The 18240-nt window shown below is 46.3% G+C and overlaps 1 protein-coding gene across 1 annotated transcript in view; it reads right to left on the bottom strand.

The window, feature by feature from the left end:
• LOC142740900 (ATP-binding cassette sub-family C member 5-like) overlaps positions 1 to 18240 on the bottom strand; it is a 157308-nt gene that overhangs the window by 47393 nt on the left and 91675 nt on the right. The window contains exon 15 of the mRNA XM_075850323.1: positions 16655 to 16724. Coding sequence (XP_075706438.1) covers positions 16655 to 16724 — 70 coding nt within the window. The remainder of the gene's footprint in view (positions 1 to 16654; positions 16725 to 18240) is intronic.

Below are 18240 nucleotides of genomic sequence, written 5' to 3'. Positions count from 1 at the left end.
AAAGCTCATCACCAACTACAAAAAACGTCTGACTGCTGTGCTTGCCAACAAGGGTTTTGCCACCAAGTATTAAGTCTTGTTTGCCAAAGGGATCAAATACTTATTTCTCTTATATATAATTTTGACTATGTGATTTTCTGTTTTTTTTTTTTAGATAATCTATCGCTCACTGGTAAGATTAACCTAGCCTAAAAATTCTAGAATGTTCATGTCTTTGACAGTGGGCAAACTTACAAAATCAGCAAGGGATCAAATACTTATTTCCTTCACTGTATATAAAAAGGTCAATCAGTGTGATTGGTGCAACTTTATAAATAGTTTTTATAAAAAATTAAATTTTGCATCTTTTTTCTTAATCAGATTTTTATTGACAAGTTTTCAATTACAAAAAATAGAAACACATGCACATTTCAAGATATACTAAGTAATTACAGTAGTAACAAGTATAAGTATGCAGCAAAATAGAATAGATAATGCAGCGCACAGATCAGCACATATAAATGGTGCATTATAATGGTAGCATGGGAAAATCAAATATAAATTATAAAACAAAAACAACAGGTAAAAAGGAATGGGGTAAGACTACACAAGTAATAATAAAAAAATATATAAGGAGATTAAAAAATGAAAAAGAGAAGGAAAGGGTAAGGTAGTAGAGAAGGGAACTGAAATGAGGGAAGCCATCCCAATACCAGATGAAAGTCCCAACCATAAGGTTAATTTCAACCAAACCAAGTAGCTAAATGCGGGCCCATTTTAAAGGAGGACCATGCCTGCCATAGGAGCATGATTTCCATATTCCGCCATCAAAGCTTCCATTCTATGGAGAAGATCCATCTCCACTACCCACTCTTTGATCGTGGGGGGCTCAGTAGACTTCCAATGCATGGGGATGACTATTCAAGCCGCAGTCAGAAAATTTTGAAGTAGTTCCTTTTTTATGACCGGCAGGGGACCATGAATCAGAGATAGAAGAGCAATCTGTGGAGTGGTCACCATGGGAGATCGCTGTCACGAAGGATCTGTGGACCCACTGGGCCGTACCGCCTTGGCGGTAAGGCAGCTGGCCAACAGGGCGCAGGTGAATGTCTGTAGATCGTATAGGTACCTGTGGCAGCTCTGACAGTAGCAGGGAATGCTCGGCTAGGACTAAGCAGCAGATAGACGTCAGGAGAGGTGAAGCAGGTCAGACTTGGATACAGCACGACACGACTTTGACACAGCACAGTGCTCGACCAGGATGGTATGGAATGCTAGGAACAGGAACTGGAACAGGTACAGGAACAGGAAACAGGAACACACTAGCAGGCCATCACATAGACAAACTAGGCAACATCAACAACGCTCAGGCATAGAAGCAGGGGGCTGGACCCCTCTTATAGTCCAGGGTACTCACGGGTCAAAATTCATCCCTACGGGATCCGGCTGAGGTGAGTGGACGCGAGCGCTGGCGTCTCCTGAGGATAAGGCTGGGGCCAGTGCTAGCTGACTCGTGGCTGCGGCTGTCAGGGGGAGGTTAGAGCTGACGGCCCGCAGCCACGGACATTACAATTACTCAACCAAGGCATAGATATCGAATATAGCTTTCCAGAAGGTCTGTAGGACCGAGCATGACCACCAGATATGTAGCGTCATTCCGGTCTCCATGCCACAACGTCAACAAATGTCAGAAACATCAGGATACATTTTGTGCAAGATCAGAGGGCAGCGATACCACCTAGTCAGAATCTTGAAATTCTTTTCTTGAGCATGACATCCCACATGCATTTTATGAGTCAATAGAAAGATGCAGTCCCAGTCCGCTATTGTCAGACTAACCCCAAGTTCACGTTCCCAGTCGTATGCAGGAGGTTGATCCGCCGAGGTCTCTAGTAGGAGGGAGTATATTGTCGATATGACGATTGGAGCAGAACTAACGATTGGAGAGGTATGGACTCAAAGCCGGTATGTGTGGACAATTAAAGCCCCCCAGGTAAGGCAGAGTGGATGAATGTGGATAGCTGAGCATATTCAAACCAAGAAAGAGTCCTCCCAGGGCAGGTCCCACGCATCTCTGAAAAGGAGGGTAGCCGTCCATCATCCAAAAAGACCTGGCCCAATTAAGTGTCGTCAGAGGAGGACCAAACCAAGAAATTATTCTTATGTACAGCTGGTGGAAATTCCGGATTGTCAAAGAGGGGGCTAAGAAGACCAGGTCTATGCGATAGGTTCATTCGAACTAGGAGTCGGTTCCAGAGAGTGAGGACATGTTGGTTAAGTATTGGGAAAGTAGAAAGGGCCGGTCTATAATCAAGCAGAATCCATGGTAAGGACCTGAGAGAGATTGCGGCTATGGTCTGTTCAATCGAAACCCATTGATTGTTAGAGCTATTGTGAATACAGTCTACAATTCACATGAAAATAGTGGCCTGATGGTATAAAAGATCAGGAAGTCATGTGCCTCCTTTTAACTTTGGCTAAACGCCCCTTGAACTTTCTTAAAGAATGTCCCTGGAACAAGAACAGGAACCGCCAGAAATAGGAATAGGAAGCCTGGTACAATATCCATTTTGATGACCGAACCAGGAGAGATGGCCTTGGTCGTAAGAGTGAAGGTCTTTGAGAGTACGTTGGAGTAGTGGGGGAACATTTAGGGAATACAAGTCTGCTAAATCTCCTGGAATCTGGACCCCTAAATATTTAATAGATCGTGATTGCCATTTAAATGAGAAGGAATATTTTAGGCCTTCCAGTAGAGCAGTAGGTAAAGAGATGCTTATGGCTTACGTTTTTGTATAATTCACTTTGAAGTTGCTTACTTGACCAAACCTCTCGAACTCCCTTATGAGAACTCAAAATGAAATGGTAGGGTTCGTAACAAAGATTAAGAGGTCATCAGCGTATAGAGTTAATTTATGGTGTGCCTGTCCCATCCTAATCCCAGAAATATCTGGAGAATTACGTATAGCTGTCACTAGATCTTCCATTGTAATAAAATAAAGCAACGGGGATAAGGGACAACCCTGTCTGGTATCGTTCGCTATTGGTAAGGAGGCAGAGAGCACACCATTGACCCGTACCCTAGCTGTAGGCTTCTGATATAGAGAAAGTATCCGTTCTAGCATTATGGGGCCAATCCCAAACTGATAAAGGGCAGAACGCAAGAACGTCCAGTGAGCACGATCAAAAGCCTTCTGCATCTACTGATACCAAACACGTGGGAATCGACATTTTCCTGACATAGAATAATAATAAGATAGTCTTATTAGTGTTGTCTTGAGCCTCTCTACGTAGGACAAATCCTGCCTGATCAGAATGTATAACCCGTGGAAGGAGAGGGGCTAACCTATTAGCTCTAGCTTTTGAGTAATGTTTAACGTCCACATTTATCAAAAAAATTGAGCGAAAATTCGAACAAATAGAGGGATCTTTTCCAGTGTTTGGGATGACAGTGATAGTTGCCATCAGAGTTTGTGGGGTGAACGGGGTCAAAGTAGAAACAGCATTGAAGACCTTGGTCATAAATGGTAGGAGCTGAGGAAGAAAAGCTTTGTAGAAAGATGTCGGAAATCCATCTGGACCTGGGTTTTTACCAGCTGGAGACGACTTAGTAACCACATCTACCACCGATTCAGAGAACTCCTCATTCAAGGAAGAGGTCTCTGTTGCAGTTAATGTCGGCAGGGCTGTATCAGAAGCATAGGAGTCTATTTTATGCTGGAGGTCTGAAGGTGACATGTCTGCCAAGGGGCCCCTAAGATTGTATAGGAAATTATAGTATTCTCTAAAGATATTTACAATCTCCTCCGGTTTATGCCTCGGTTCTCCCAATGCGGTTTTGATTATGGGAATAAACGATTGAGGAGATCGTGGATGGAGCTAGAGCTTTACCACATTTATTGGAATGTGCGTAGGAGTAGCGGAGACAGCGACTAGATAAGAAGCGTGTGCCTGGTCAAGTAGATCTCTCAGTGAGTTTCGAGCTTCCATCAACTCAACCAATGTCTGGGAGAGTTGGGTCTACTTATGTTTTGATTCTAGGTCATGTATTTGAGAGAGTAGATGTTTAATTGTAGAGGCTTTTTCTCTTTTCAGTCTCGCTCCCTCTGCAGAACACTCTTTAATGCTTCCCATTAAACTGGGATAGGAGTGGAGTCCGAGACATGGTGATCGAGAAAATCAACAATGGAAAGCTTGATAGCAACCTGACAAACTGAATCCCTTAATAGATTCAGATTCAACCTCCAGTGCCACTCTCTCAGAGTAGTGTCTGGGAGAGTAAGAGAAACAAAGACAGGTGCATGATCTGCCCAGATCATTGTGCCAATCTGGGTCTCCAGGTTCCACGAGAGTTGATGGCTAATGAGGAACAGATCAATTCTACTGTACATATCTCAAACTGGAGAATAATAGGTGTAATCTCTCCCCTGAGGATTAAGGATTCTCCAAACATCCACCAGCTGCAAAGAAAAAAGCTTAGCTTTGAGAGCAAGCAATTGAGAGACCGCAACTGAGGACCTGCCCGAAGAGGAGTCCAACACCCGATCCATGTCTTTGACAGTGGGCAAACTTACAAAATCAGCAAGGGATCAAATACTTATTTCCTTCACTGTATATGGCTCTCAAAGTTTTACATAGCCTTTAACAATTATCAGTCCTGCACCTGTGTATCTATCACATGACCAGGGCAACATTTTATCCACTGAAAGTAAGCAATGAATATTTCTACAGCAGGCAGAGATCTTGAAAACCATGAGTAACTGATACAGATGGTCTATTGGAAAATTGTACAACTTTACGATTATCTCTATTTCCTGAATAACAACATAATAGTTGTATGCTAATTAAAAACAATGTTTACACTATCCATTTAACAGTCCTCCAAAAACCAATTTTCTTTCATGGTCAGACAAAGGATGTGGAGTTAGGCGAAATTCACACGAACGTGTGTGTTTTGCGTGCGCAAAAAATGCAGCGTTTTTTGCGCGTTACAGTTCCGTGTGTCATAAGTGTTTGGTGCGTGGCTGCGTGATTTTCGCGTATATGGCATCGCTATGACACTCTGTTTTTATGTTTTGAAACAGAAATTAAGGAGGTGGTTTTATTTTTGTCTTCATTTCTTGAACAACTGTTGCGCGAATCACGCGCAGCACACGGAAGTGCGTCCGTGTGCTGCGCGTGATTTTCACGCACCCATTGACTTCAATGGGTGCGTGATGTGTGAAAACCGCTCAAGTATAGGACATGTCGTGAGTTTTACGCAGCGGACCCACGCTGCGTGAAAATCACGGACTGCCTGAACGGCCCCATTGAGTTACATAGGTTCGTGCGACGCGATGTGACGTTTGTGTAAATAAGGCCTTACAGTGTGTGTTAAAATGCAGAGTGGATAACCCCAGATTATTCCATTATTCATATTTCAGTTACAAGTACACCAAATATTATCAGTGCATCTGCTTTGAAAATACCAAAATAAACCATATTTGTAATACTAGACATAATATTTATTTCTTTGCTGTTTAGCACTAGTGTAAGGGCCTTTCACATCAGTGTTTTGTTTCCGTTCATTGGTTCCGTTCAACCTTTCCGTCGTCCATTTGCATTACCATTGATTTCAATGCTAATGCTACCATTGCAGTTGGTTTCATTTGTTCCCGTTCCGTAAAGTTTCAGTTTTTTTCACAGAAACAATAGCGTAGTCATCTATGTTATTTTTTCAGTGAAAAAACTGAAACTTTCACAGTGTCGGACTGGAGTACCTAGTGCTCGCCATTAATAATTCTAAGGGGCCCACTCGTCAGCTATGTATGTAGAAATAATGCAACCACTTTTAACCCCTATCTGCACGAGTAAGTAACTATACATTGTCGCGGGAGGTTACTTCCCGCACGAGGACGTATAGTTACGGAGTTGTTTCCGGTGCACACTGTCGGCGACAGTGTGCACCGGGAACCGGGAGTTCAACTGTCGCCGACAGCTGACACTCCACTCTTGCAGGCCAGTCTTCCTTTGCCGCTGATTTCGGCAAATTAACCTCTTGAATGCGGTGATCGGTTGCAATCACCGCATTTTAGGGGTTTCTAGCATATCGGCAGACCCCGTTCCGAAATCGTGGGGTTTACCGATAGTTAGCATGGCAAACGGAAGCCAAACAATGGCCTCCATGTCTGCCATGGACGGAAGCCCATCCAGGACAAACCTCCGGCTGGTCCTGTTAGGCTTCCTGTCAGAGTGACAGGAAGTCACTGTGTCATTCCCGATGCACACTGTCGGCGACAAGGTGTGCATCGGGAACTGGGATATCAGCTGTCCCCGACAGCTGACACTCCAGTGTTGCCGATCAATGGCTCATCATTATTTTGGCAATTAACCCGTTAAATGCGGCGCTCAATTGCGATTGCCGCATTTAGGGGGATTGTAGCACATCGGCAGCCCCCATGCAATTGTCACAAGGCATCCTGAAACCAGGCAACGGCCTCTGGGTCTGCCATGTATCGAAGCCTGTGAGGACCAGCCTCTGGCTGTTCCTCGTAGACTTACTGTCAGAGTGACTGTGATGTTTTTGTTTTCCTATAATAAGTCATTTATTCTAGGAAAAAAATGAAAACGTTTAAAAGTACCCATATTTGGTATCACCGCGTTTGTAACGACCCAAACTATGAAACTATTCATTATTTTTTTCACACGGTGAACGCCGCAAACAAAATAAACGGAAGACTATGTCAGCATCGCAATTTTTGGTCAACACCCCTCCCAAGATATAAAATAAAAAGTGATCAAAAAGTCGCATTTACCCCAAAATAGTACCAATAAAAAGTACAACCTGTCCCGCAAAAAACAAGACCTCCCACAGCTTTTTTGACTAAAAATAAAAAAGTTACGGTTCAGAATATGGTGTCTCAGAAAATAAATTATTTTATAGAAACGTAATTTTATTGTGCAAACGCTACAAAACTTAAAAAAACCTATATACATATGGTATCGCCGTAATCGTACTGACCCGCAGAATAAAGTAAAACGTCATTTATTGCGCATGGTGAACGCTGTAAGAAATAAAAAATTTAAAACGCCACAATCTCTGTTTTTTGGTCACCTTAGCTCTAAAAAAGATGTAATAAAAATCAGTAATATGTATGTACGATAAAATGGTACCAATAAAAGCTACAGCTCGTCCCGCCAAAAATAAGCCCTCACAGCGCTCAATCGACCAAAAAATAAAAGAGTTCTGGATGTCAGAATGTGATGATACAAAACAATAAATTTTTTGTTAACAAATAGTCTTTTCTTTGTAAAAGTAGTAAAAGTAGTAAAATATTGTAAAAGTAGTAAAAGTAGTAAAATATTAAAAAAACCTATATAAATTTGGTATCATCGTAATCATATTGAGACACAAAATAAAATGAAAGTTGTCGTTTTTACCGCACGGTGAAAGACTTAAAAACAAAACCCCAAAAACAATGAAGGAATCACAGTTTTTTTCCAATTTCAGCCCGCAAATTTTTTTTTTCAGTTTCTCAATACATTTTATGGTACTTTAAATGGTGTTAATAGAAACTACAGCTCTTCCCGCAAAAAATAAGCCCTCTCACCGCTCTATTGACAGAAAAATAAAAAAATTATGGCTCTTGGAAGGCGGAGAGTGAAAAATTAAAAAGCAAAAAAGGATCAGTCTTGAAAGGGTTAATTAATTTGTAATAAAAAAACATTTATGACCACATATGGGGTATTGCCGTAATCGGGAGAAATTGCTTTACAAATGCTGGGGTGCTTTTCCTCTTTTATCCCTTGTGAAAATTAAAAAAATTCAACATTTTAGTGGACAAAAATGTTGATATGCATTTTCACGGCCTAATTCCACTAAGTTCTACAAAAAACCTGTGGGGTCAAAATGCTACACGCACACGTGACCCTCTCTCCAATGGTCTCCGTCTGGATTCTGCGGCCAGTTCTAGATATAAGTGCAGGTCCCAGAGCTGGGACCCGCATCTATCAGACATTTTAGGCATTTCCTGTGGATATGCTATAAATGTCTAAGATGGGAAAACTCTTTTAATACAATAGAGTGAAATCCAGTTACTCACCGGTGACCTCTTCTCGGATTGGAGTCGCTCACTTTTCCTTTTCTATTTCATGCGGCCCAGATTGCCCTGACGCCTTCTCCCGACTACAAATCGCCTCTGCAGAATTTGCAACACAAACATCTTTGGCTTCTCGCTTTTCTAGCACCGCCTCACCCTCTACAAAAACCTCATCATTTATACTGCCCCAGATGAAAACAATGCTCCCTCGGTGCCACACACTATAATAGTACCCCCCTTCAGGCCCCACACAGTAATAGTGCCACACACAGCCCCCTGTAGATAGTGCCATACACAGCCCCCCTCTTGTAGATTGTGACACCCCCCCCTTGTAGATAGGGTGACACAGCCCCCCTCTTGTAGATAGTGCCACACAGCCCCCGGTCTTATAGATAGCACCACAGCCCCTTTTGTAGATAGCGCCACACAGTGCCCCTCTTGTAGATAGTGCCACACATAGCCCCCAAACACACAGCTCTTCTCTTGTATATAGTGTCATACACAGCCCCCCAATTGTAGATAGTGCCACATAGCCCCGTCCTCTTGTAGATAGTGCTACACAGCCCCCTATTGAAGATAGGGCCACACCGCCCCCCTCTTGTAGATAGTGCCACACAGCCCCACTTGTACATAGTGCCACACAGCCCCCCTCTTGTAGATAGTACCACACTGCCCCCCTCTTGTAGATAGTGCCACACAGCCCCACCTCATGTATATGGAGCCACACAGCCCCCCTCTTGTAGATCGGGCCACACAGCCCCCCTCTTGTAGACAGGGCCACACAGCCCCCCTCTTGTCTATATTGCCACACAGCCCCCCTCTTGTAGATAGTGCCACACACAGAACCACACTGTAGACAGTGCCACACAGTCTTGTCCCACTGTAAATAGTGCCACACAGCCTCCCTGTTAGGGATCTGCCAGGTACTTCATCTAGGTATACTCCTGGGATTAATCAATCCACACCTGAGGCCAGACCTGTTCGACTGACACCATCTCCCACCAACCAGGGTGGCAGGCTCAGGAGTGGGAGAGCCTATCGCGGCCTGGTCTGTCGGAGTTAGCTCCGCCCCCTGTCCTTTATTACCTGCACTGTTCTCTCCCTCAGTGCTTGTAATTCTTTTGGATTCCTGGCCCCACTGCTGCTTGCTCCAGCCTGCTTCTGCCGTGCTTCTGCCTTGCTGCAGTTCTGCTTGACCTGCTTTGCTTTGCCCCTGGCTTGCTTCTGTCTCCTTGCCCGCTTGGGTGTACTCACTTCGTCCTGGTCCTGACTGTCCGTTCGCCGCTCCGTTTCCTCGTGGCGTTCCGTGGCTACTGCCCCTTCCATTGCATGTTCCCTGTTTGTTTTCCTGTGCACTTAGACAGCGTAGGGACCGCCGCCCAGTTGTACCTCGTCGCCTAGGGCGAGTCGTTGCAAGTAGGCAGGGACAGGGCGGTGGGTAGATTAGGGCTCACTTTCCCTTCACCTCCTTCCGGCCATTACATAATTACAAGCCCTTACCTAGTCTACCATTTCTCCTACGCTGACGCTATCATGGACCCCCTTGAGACCCTGGCCCAGCAGATGCAGGGCCTCTCCCTACAGGTCCAGGCCCTGGCCCAAAGGGTCAATCAGGGTGACGCTGCTTTAGTAGTACCCCTCACCTCACCTCTAGAACCCGACCTCAAGTTACCTGACCGGTTCTCAGGGGACCGTAAGACGTTTCTCTCCTTCCGGGAGAGTTGCAGACTGTATTTCCGCCTAAAGCCCCACTCCTCAGGTTCCGAGAACCAGCGGGTGGGTATCATCATATCCCGACTCCAGGAAGGGCCCCAAGAGTGGGCCTTCTCCTTGGCTCCTGACGCCCCTGAACTTTCCTCTGTTGATCGTTTTTTCTCTGCCCTCGGACTCATTTACGACGAGACTGACAGGACTGCCTTAGCCGAGAGTCAGCTGGTGACCTTACGTCAGGGTAGGAGACCGGTTGAGGAATACTGTTCTGATTTTAGGAAGTGGTGCGTAGCTTCTCAGTGGAACGATCCGGCCCTAAGGTGCCAGTTTAGGTTAGGATTATCTGACGCCCTGAAGGATCTGCTGGTTAGCTACCCCTCGTCTGACTCCCTTGACCAGGTTATGGCCCTAGCAGTACGACTTGACCGACGTCTCAGGGAACGTCAGCTAGAACCCTTCAGTGTGCTCCCCTCTGACTTTTCTGCGATCCCCCCCGAGGTCCCGTCTCCTCGCCCCTCCACGGAGGACTCGGAGGTACCTATGCAACTCGGGGCCTCCATGTCCCCTCGACAACGTAGGGAGTTTCGCAGAATGAATGGTCTCTGCTTCTACTGTGGGGACGACAAGCATCTACTGAAAACCTGTCCCAGGCGCAAGAATAAGAAGCCGGAAAACTTCCGCGCCTAAGTGATCATCGGGGAGGTCACTTGGGCGCACAGGTATTTCCCGTTAATGTGAAACGCAATAAAATTTTGCTTCCCTTTCAGGTCTCGTTTGCTGGCCGGGCTGCCACGGGCAGTGCTTTCGTGGATTCAGGGTCATCTGCTAATATCATGTCTGCGGAATTTGCTATGTCTCTAAAGATGCCTTGTATTGATTTACCTTATCCTATCCCTGTAGTAGGAATCGACTCAACTCCCCTTGCTAATGGTTATTTTACTCAGCATACTCCTGTTTTTGAACTCCTTGTTGGCTCCATGCATTTGGAGCAGTGCTCTGTACTGGTGATGCAGGGATTATCGTCTGATCTGGTTTTAGGCCTTCCCTGGTTGCAGTTGCATAATCCCACGTTTGATTGGAATACTGGGGATCTCACCAAATGGGGTAATGAATGTCTTATGTCATGTCTTTCTGTTAACTCTATTTCTCCCCGGGAGGAGGTAAACACGCTTCCTGAGTTTGTTCAGGACTTCGCCGATGTGTTTTCTAAGGAGGCCTCCGAGGTGTTGCCCCCCCATAGAGATTACGATTGCGCTATCGATTTGGTGCCTGGTGCCAAGCTTCCTAAGGGTAGGATATTTAATCTTTCATGTCCTGAACGTAAAGCTATGAGGGAATATATCCAAGAATGCCTGGCCAAGGGTTTCATTCGCCCCTCGACTTCTCCTGTAGGTGCTGGCTTCTTCTTCGTGGGGAAGAAGGATGGTGGTCTTAGGCCGTGCATTGATTATCGTAACCTGAATAAGGTCACCGTAAGGAACCAGTACCCACTTCCTTTGATTCCGGATCTTTTTAATCAGGTTCAGGGAGCCCAATGGTTTTCTAAGTTCGATCTACGGGGGGCATATAACCTTATCCGCATCAAAGAGGGGGATGAGTGGAAAACTGCGTTCAACACACCCGAGGGTCATTTCGAATACCTGGTCATGCCCTTTGGGTTGTGTAATGCCCCTGCTGTCTTCCAGAATTTTATTAATGAAATCCTGAGAGAGTACCTGGGTAATTTTCTTGTTGTGTACCTTGATGACATACTGGTGTTTTCCAAGGACTGGTCCTCCCACGTGGAGCTTGTCAGGAAGGTGCTCCAGGTCCTTCGGGAGAATAATCTGTTTGCTAAGACTGAAAAATGTGTCTTTGGGGTACAGGAGATACCATTTTTAGGGCAAATCCTCACTCCTCATGAATTCCGCATGGACCCTGCCAAGGTTCAGGCTGTGGCGGAATGGGTCCAACCTGCCTCCCTTAAGGCGTTACAGTGTTTTTTAGGGTTCGCCAACTATTACAGGAGATTTATTGCCAACTTCTCGGTCGTCGCTAAGCCTCTTACGGACCTTACCCGCAAGGGTGCTGATGTCCTCCATTGGCCCCCTGAGGCCGTCCAGGCCTTTGAGACCCTCAAGAAGTGCTTTATCTCGGCCCCCGTGCTGATTCAGCCCAACCAAGAGGAGCCATTTATTGTGGAGGTTGACGCTTCCGAGGTGGGAGTGGGGGCCGTCTTGTCCCAGGGTACCAGCTCCCTCACCCATCTCCGCCCCTGTGCTTACTTCTCTAGGAAGTTTTCGCCCACGGAGAGTAACTATGATATTGGCAACCGCGAACTTCTAGCCATTAAATGGGCTTTTGAGGAGTGGCGGCACTTCCTGGAGGGGGCCAGACACCAGGTAACGGTCCTTACGGATCACAAGAATCTGGTTTTCCTAGAATCGGCCCGGAGGCTTAATCCTAGACAAGCTCGGTGGGCACTATTCTTTACCAGATTTAATTTCTTGGTTACCTATAGGGCTGGGTCCAAGAATATTAAGGCTGATGCTCTGTCACGTAGTTTCATGGCCAGTCCTCCTTCTGAGAAGGATCCTGCTTGTATTTTACCCCCTGGTATAATCGTCTCTGCCACGGATTCTGATTTAGCTTCTGATATCGCGGCTGATCAGGGTGCAGCTCCCGGGAACGTCCCTGGGGACAAACTGTTTGTTCCCCTGCAATACCGGCTGAGGGTACTCAGGGAAAACCATGACTCCGCTCTATCTGGTCATCCTGGCATTTTGGGCACCAAACACCTCATTACCAGAAACTATTGGTGGCCTGGGTTGCCTAAAGACGTTAGGGCTTACGTCGCCGCTTGTGAGGTTTGCGCTAGGTCCAAAACCCCTAGGTCCCGACCTGCGGGCCTACTACGTTCCTTGCCCATTCCCCAGAGACCTTGGACCCATATCTCCATGGATTTTATCACCGATTTGCCTCCATCTCAGGGCAAGTCGGTGGTGTGGGTGGTAGTCGACCGCTTCAGCAAGATGTGCCACTTTGTGCCCCTTAAGAAGTTACCTAACGCCAAGACGTTAGCTTCTTTGTTTGTGAAACACATCCTGCGTCTCCATGGGGCCCCAGTCAATATCGTTTCTGACAGAGGGGTACAATTTGTTTCCTTATTTTGGAGAGCTTTTTGTAAAAAGTTGGAGATTGATCTGTCCTTCTCCTCCGCCTTCCATCCCGAAACTAATGGCCAAACGGAAAGGACCAACCAATCCCTGGAACAATATTTAAGGTGTTTCATCTCTGACTGTCAATTCGATTGGGTCTCATTCCTTCCCCTTGCTGAATTTTCCTTGAATAACCGGGTCAGTAACTCATCAGGGGTCTCCCCGTTTTTCTGTAATTTCGGGTTTAACCCAAGATTCTCCTCCGTCTCCCCTGGTTGTTCCAATAATCCTGAGGTAGAGGATGTTCATCGGGAACTGTGCACCGTCTGGGCCCAGGTTCAGAAGAACCTAGAGGCGTCCCAGAGCGCACAAAAGATTCAGGCGGATAGTAGACGTTCTGCTAACCCCCGGTTTGTCGTCGGGGATTTGGTCTGGTTGTCGTCCAGGAACTTGCGCCTTAAGGTCCCGTCCAGGAAGTTTGCTCCCCGATTTATTGGACCTTATAAGATCATTGAAGTCCTCAACCCTGTATCCTTCCGTCTGGAGCTCCCCCCATCATTTCGCATACATGACGTCTTCCATGCCTCCCTCCTTAAACGCTGCTCCCCGTCCTGGTCCCCCTCGAGGATACCTCCTGTTCCCGTTCTCACCCCTGAGGGGGTGGAATTCGAGGTGGCCAAGATTATGGACAGTAGGATGGTCCAGGGCTCCCTCCAGTACCTGGTCCATTGGAGAGGATACGGGCCGGAGGAGAGGACTTGGGTACCTGCCCGTGATGTTCACGCTGGGGTATTGATCAGGAGGTTCCACCTTCTCTTCCCCACTAAACCGGGTCCCCTTAGTAAGGGTCCGGTGGCCCCTCATAAAAGGGGGAGTACTGTTAGGGATCTGCCAGGTACTTCATCTAGGTATACTCCTGGGATTAATCAATCCACACCTGAGGCCAGACCTGTTCGACTGACACCATCTCCCACCAACCAGGGTGGCAGGCTCAGGAGTGGGAGAGCCTATCGCGGCCTGGTCTGTCGGAGTTAGCTCCGCCCCCTGTCCTTTATTACCTGCACTGTTCTCTCCCTCAGTGCTTGTAATTCTTTTGGATTCCTGGCCCCACTGCTGCTTGCTCCAGCCTGCTTCTGCCGTGCTTCTGCCTTGCTGCAGTTCTGCTTGACCTGCTTTGCTTTGCCCCTGGCTTGCTTCTGTCTCCTTGCCCGCTTGGGTGTACTCACTTCGTCCTGGTCCTGACTGTCCGTTCGCCGCTCCGTTTCCTCGTGGCGTTCCGTGGCTACTGCCCCTTCCATTGCATGTTCCCTGTTTGTTTTCCTGTGCACTTAGACAGCGTAGGGACCGCCGCCCAGTTGTACCTCGTCGCCTAGGGCGAGTCGTTGCAAGTAGGCAGGGACAGGGCGGTGGGTAGATTAGGGCTCACTTTCCCTTCACCTCCTTCCGGCCATTACACTCCCTCTTGTAGATATGGTCACACAGCCCCCTCCCTCTTGTAGATAGTGCCACACAGCCCCCCTCTTATAGATAGTGCCACACAGCCCCCTCTTGAATATATAGCGCCACACAGCCCCCTCTTGTAGATAGCGCCACACAGCACCCCTCTTGTAGATAGTGCCACGCAAACCCCCCCTCTTGTATATAGTGACACACACAGCCCCCTCTTGTAAATAGTGCCAAACACATCCCCCTCTTGTAGATACTGCCACACAGAACCCCTCCTCTTGTAGATAGTGCCACACAGCCCCCCTCTTATAGTGCCACATAGCCCCCTCTTGCAAATAGTGCCGCACAGCTCCGACTCTTGCAGACAGTGCCACACAGCCCCCCTCTTGTAGATAGTGTTACACAAAGGCTCCAACTGTCGACTGTGCCACACAATCCCCCACTGTAGATAGTGCCACGCAGCCTCCCCTCTTGCAGATAGTGCCACATAGCCCTCCGCTTGTAGATAGAGCCACACACAGCCGCCCTCCTCTTGTAGATAGTGCCACACAGCCCTCCTCCTCTTGTAGATAGTGCCACACAGCCCCCCACTTGTAGGTAGTGCCACACAGCCCCCACTCTTGTAGACAGTGCCACACAGCCCTCTTCTTGTATATAGTGCCACACACAGCCCCCACTGTAGACAGTGCCACACAGACCCCACTGTAGACAGTCTCACATAGCCCACCACTGTAGATAGTGCTACACTGCCCCCACTGTAGACAGTGCCACAAAGACCCCCACTCTTACTCCAGGTCTCCCTCTCCTGTACATAGTGCCACACAGCCCCATAAAAAAAGTTACTTATCTAGCCCCTTTCCCACAGCAGATGGAGCTGCTCAGAGAAGGAACCCTTGCATAGGCCAGCGTGATGCAGTGATGTCATCACACCGGCATGCACAGGGATTCTTTACAGCGCCTTGTAGGTTGCAGACTTTGCTGCGGGATAAAAGCAGATTGCTGCCTGGGCCCACCGGAGAATTCTCCGGTCCTTCAGTGGGCCAGTCCGATGCTGGTAATACAAACGGAAGTTATAGTTTCCGTTTGGCTTTCCATTTATTCCTCCGACTAAAAGGTTGAACTGAACCGATGAATGGAAACCAAATGCTGATGTGAACAAGCCCTTAATCAGGCCTCAAAAGCTATGTATACTTTTGCAACCATGTTTATTATTCAAATTATTTTAAAATAAAAAAGCATCAATAATTGCAAGTTGTACCATTCAAAGGGTTTATTTGTAGTTTGTAACAATGGAGACAAATGCATCGGAGCTGTATATACAAAATAGTTGGCTGGGCCATCAGACCTAGAGCCGCTCTATGTCGGCTCACTACTTTAAAGTGTAACTAAACGTTTGACAAACTTCTGACATGTCATAGTGACACAAGCACTGAGACCCCCACCAATCGCTCAAACGAAGCGGCAGAAGTGCTCGTGTGAATGCTCAGCCACTTCGTGTCTCTTCAGTTTTTAAATGTATCGCAGTACGGGCTCAATAGAAAGTCAATGAGCCCGTACTCCGATACATCGGCTTTCCGGAAAAAGCCGAACAGACACGAAGCGGCTGAGCGCTTACACGAGTGTTTCCTCCACTTCGTTTGAGCAATTGGTGAGGTCTCAGTGCTTGAACCCCCACCAATCAAAACTTCTGACATGTCACTATGACATGTCAAAAGTTTGTCAAACGTTTAGTTACACTTTATCTGACGGAAGGGGAGCCCGACGTCCATGTACTCTAATAGAGAAAAAAAAGAATGGGGTTGACTGGATGAAACAACTCCAATTTTTTGGGTTACTTAGATGCATTGGAGAAATAATAACGATTGTTACAAAAGTGCGGATTTATAATCACAGTAAAGCAGCATTGCGCTGCTATAGTAGTGCAACCATGAAATGGTCAGTTTTATGACTGTGTATATTGGTATGCTTGTCTTCATGTTAGTCTAAGTTCACACCTCCGCTAGTATACATTTACCTCTCTTCCGTCAGAGGAAAAGAGGATCGAAAGATTAAATGGAAACCAATGGTTCCATTAGAATTACCATTGATTTCTAACAGAAAAGTGTAGTCTGCAGAACTTTTGTTTCCTTGGAAAAAAAACTGAAACCTAGAGACAAACAAAAGGCAAAAGAAACAAAAGAATTACCATTGAAATCAATGGTAATTCTAACGAAACCGTTGCTTTCAGTTTAATCTTTCGATCCCCTCTTCCTCTGACGGAAGAGAGGTAAACGTATACAAATTGTATTGTGAAAGAAGCCTTACCTTGATTTTGATTCAGTTCAGTGTCATCAATCCGTTTTGCAGAACATAGTGTATTTTCTTTAATTAAATTCTGTAAAAAAAAACACATTTAGTTTTTAAAGAAAATTCCATTTTAAACTATTTAAAAGAGAGGTTGTATAAGTGCAAAGTAGCCAGATATAATGTTCATTGTGGTCTACAGTCTTGGATATGTGCTAGGAGCCATGAAAATGTAAAATAATATGTAACGCTTATAGTGGTATAGTGGATTATACTGCTTTGGACAATGCCTTCTTGCTAAAAGGAACACAAAAAATATAGGTCCATCACATTGTCAAATGAAACATTACAGAGTGCCCAGTGAAATAAATGGGCTGTCCATGCAAGGAAGAAGAGGGTCCATCAGAGCAAAAGACACACTTTTTTCCAGTCTTTGTTCTAGCTAATAGATGAGGATACCATAAAGAGGAGCCCCTCTCTTAACTCAGAAAGCATCAATAGGGTATTCGACAGTAGGTTTTCTAAACCAGACAACTACCCTTAAAGAGTAATTTACAACAACCTGCTGTATGAAATATTTAGTTACAGCCATTGTGGATTCTTCAAATATTTAAATATGGTTATTTGTGGGTACAATGGGCAAAAGGATAACAAGAATGAAAAAGCATGCAGCGTATCCACCCTGTGCATCACTGAGAATTTCGGGCGAAAAAGCGCACCAAACTGTGGTGCAGTTTTTTTGCCCGGAATGTCCGCTACGGCCTCCTGGGATGATGTGCCATAATAGGACACTGCTGCAGCCAATCACAGAAATCGTCATCCAAGGAGGCCGGCCCTCTGACGTCATTCAGGCCGGCCTCCAGGGATGACGTTGCATCCATGTGACCGCCGCTACAGCCTGTGATTGGCTGCAGCGGCGGTCACACGGGATAAAGCGACATCTCAGGAGGCTGGCTTGGAGGAAGAAACACAGACTCAGGCCTTATTCAAACGAACAAAGTTTTACGTCCGTGATACGCGCGTGATTTTCACGCGCGGCGCACGGACCAATGTTAGTGAATGGGGCCATTCAGACAGTCTGTGATTGTCACACAGCGTATGTCAGCTGCGTAAAGCTGACGACATGTCCTATACTTGGCCGTTTTTCACGCATCATGCACCCATTGAAGTCAATGGGTGGGTGATAATCACACACGGAAGCACAGTACAGTACAGTAGATAAAGAAATGAAGGAAAAAATAAAATCAGCAGCCAACACTGATGACACACAGAAGTGCACCGCATGCAAAACGCTGCATTTTTTGCGCGAGCAAAACGCACACGTTGGTGTGAATAAGGCCTCATAGGTAAGTATAGTGTTTTTTCTGTTAGGAGTTGCGTTTTTTGCATCGAAATCTCTGCGAACCCGCCGCAAAAAAACGCAACAACTGCTATTTGTTGTGGGATTTACTGCCCCATTGGGAAAACCCGCAGCAAATATGAAGCGATTACGCAATTATGCAATTACAATTGATATGCTGCAGAATAATTTTCTGCAACACGGGTCCATTTCTGAGCATTTTTTTCTGCTCAGAATTTACGCAGCGTGTGGATGAGATTTGTTCAAT

Source organism: Rhinoderma darwinii, chromosome 2, assembly GCF_050947455.1.
Source record: "Rhinoderma darwinii isolate aRhiDar2 chromosome 2, aRhiDar2.hap1, whole genome shotgun sequence".
NCBI classification, from domain to species: domain Eukaryota; kingdom Metazoa; phylum Chordata; class Amphibia; order Anura; family Rhinodermatidae; genus Rhinoderma; species Rhinoderma darwinii.
The sequence above is the reverse complement of the archived record's forward strand: the minus strand, read 5'-3'. Positions and strand labels throughout refer to the sequence as shown.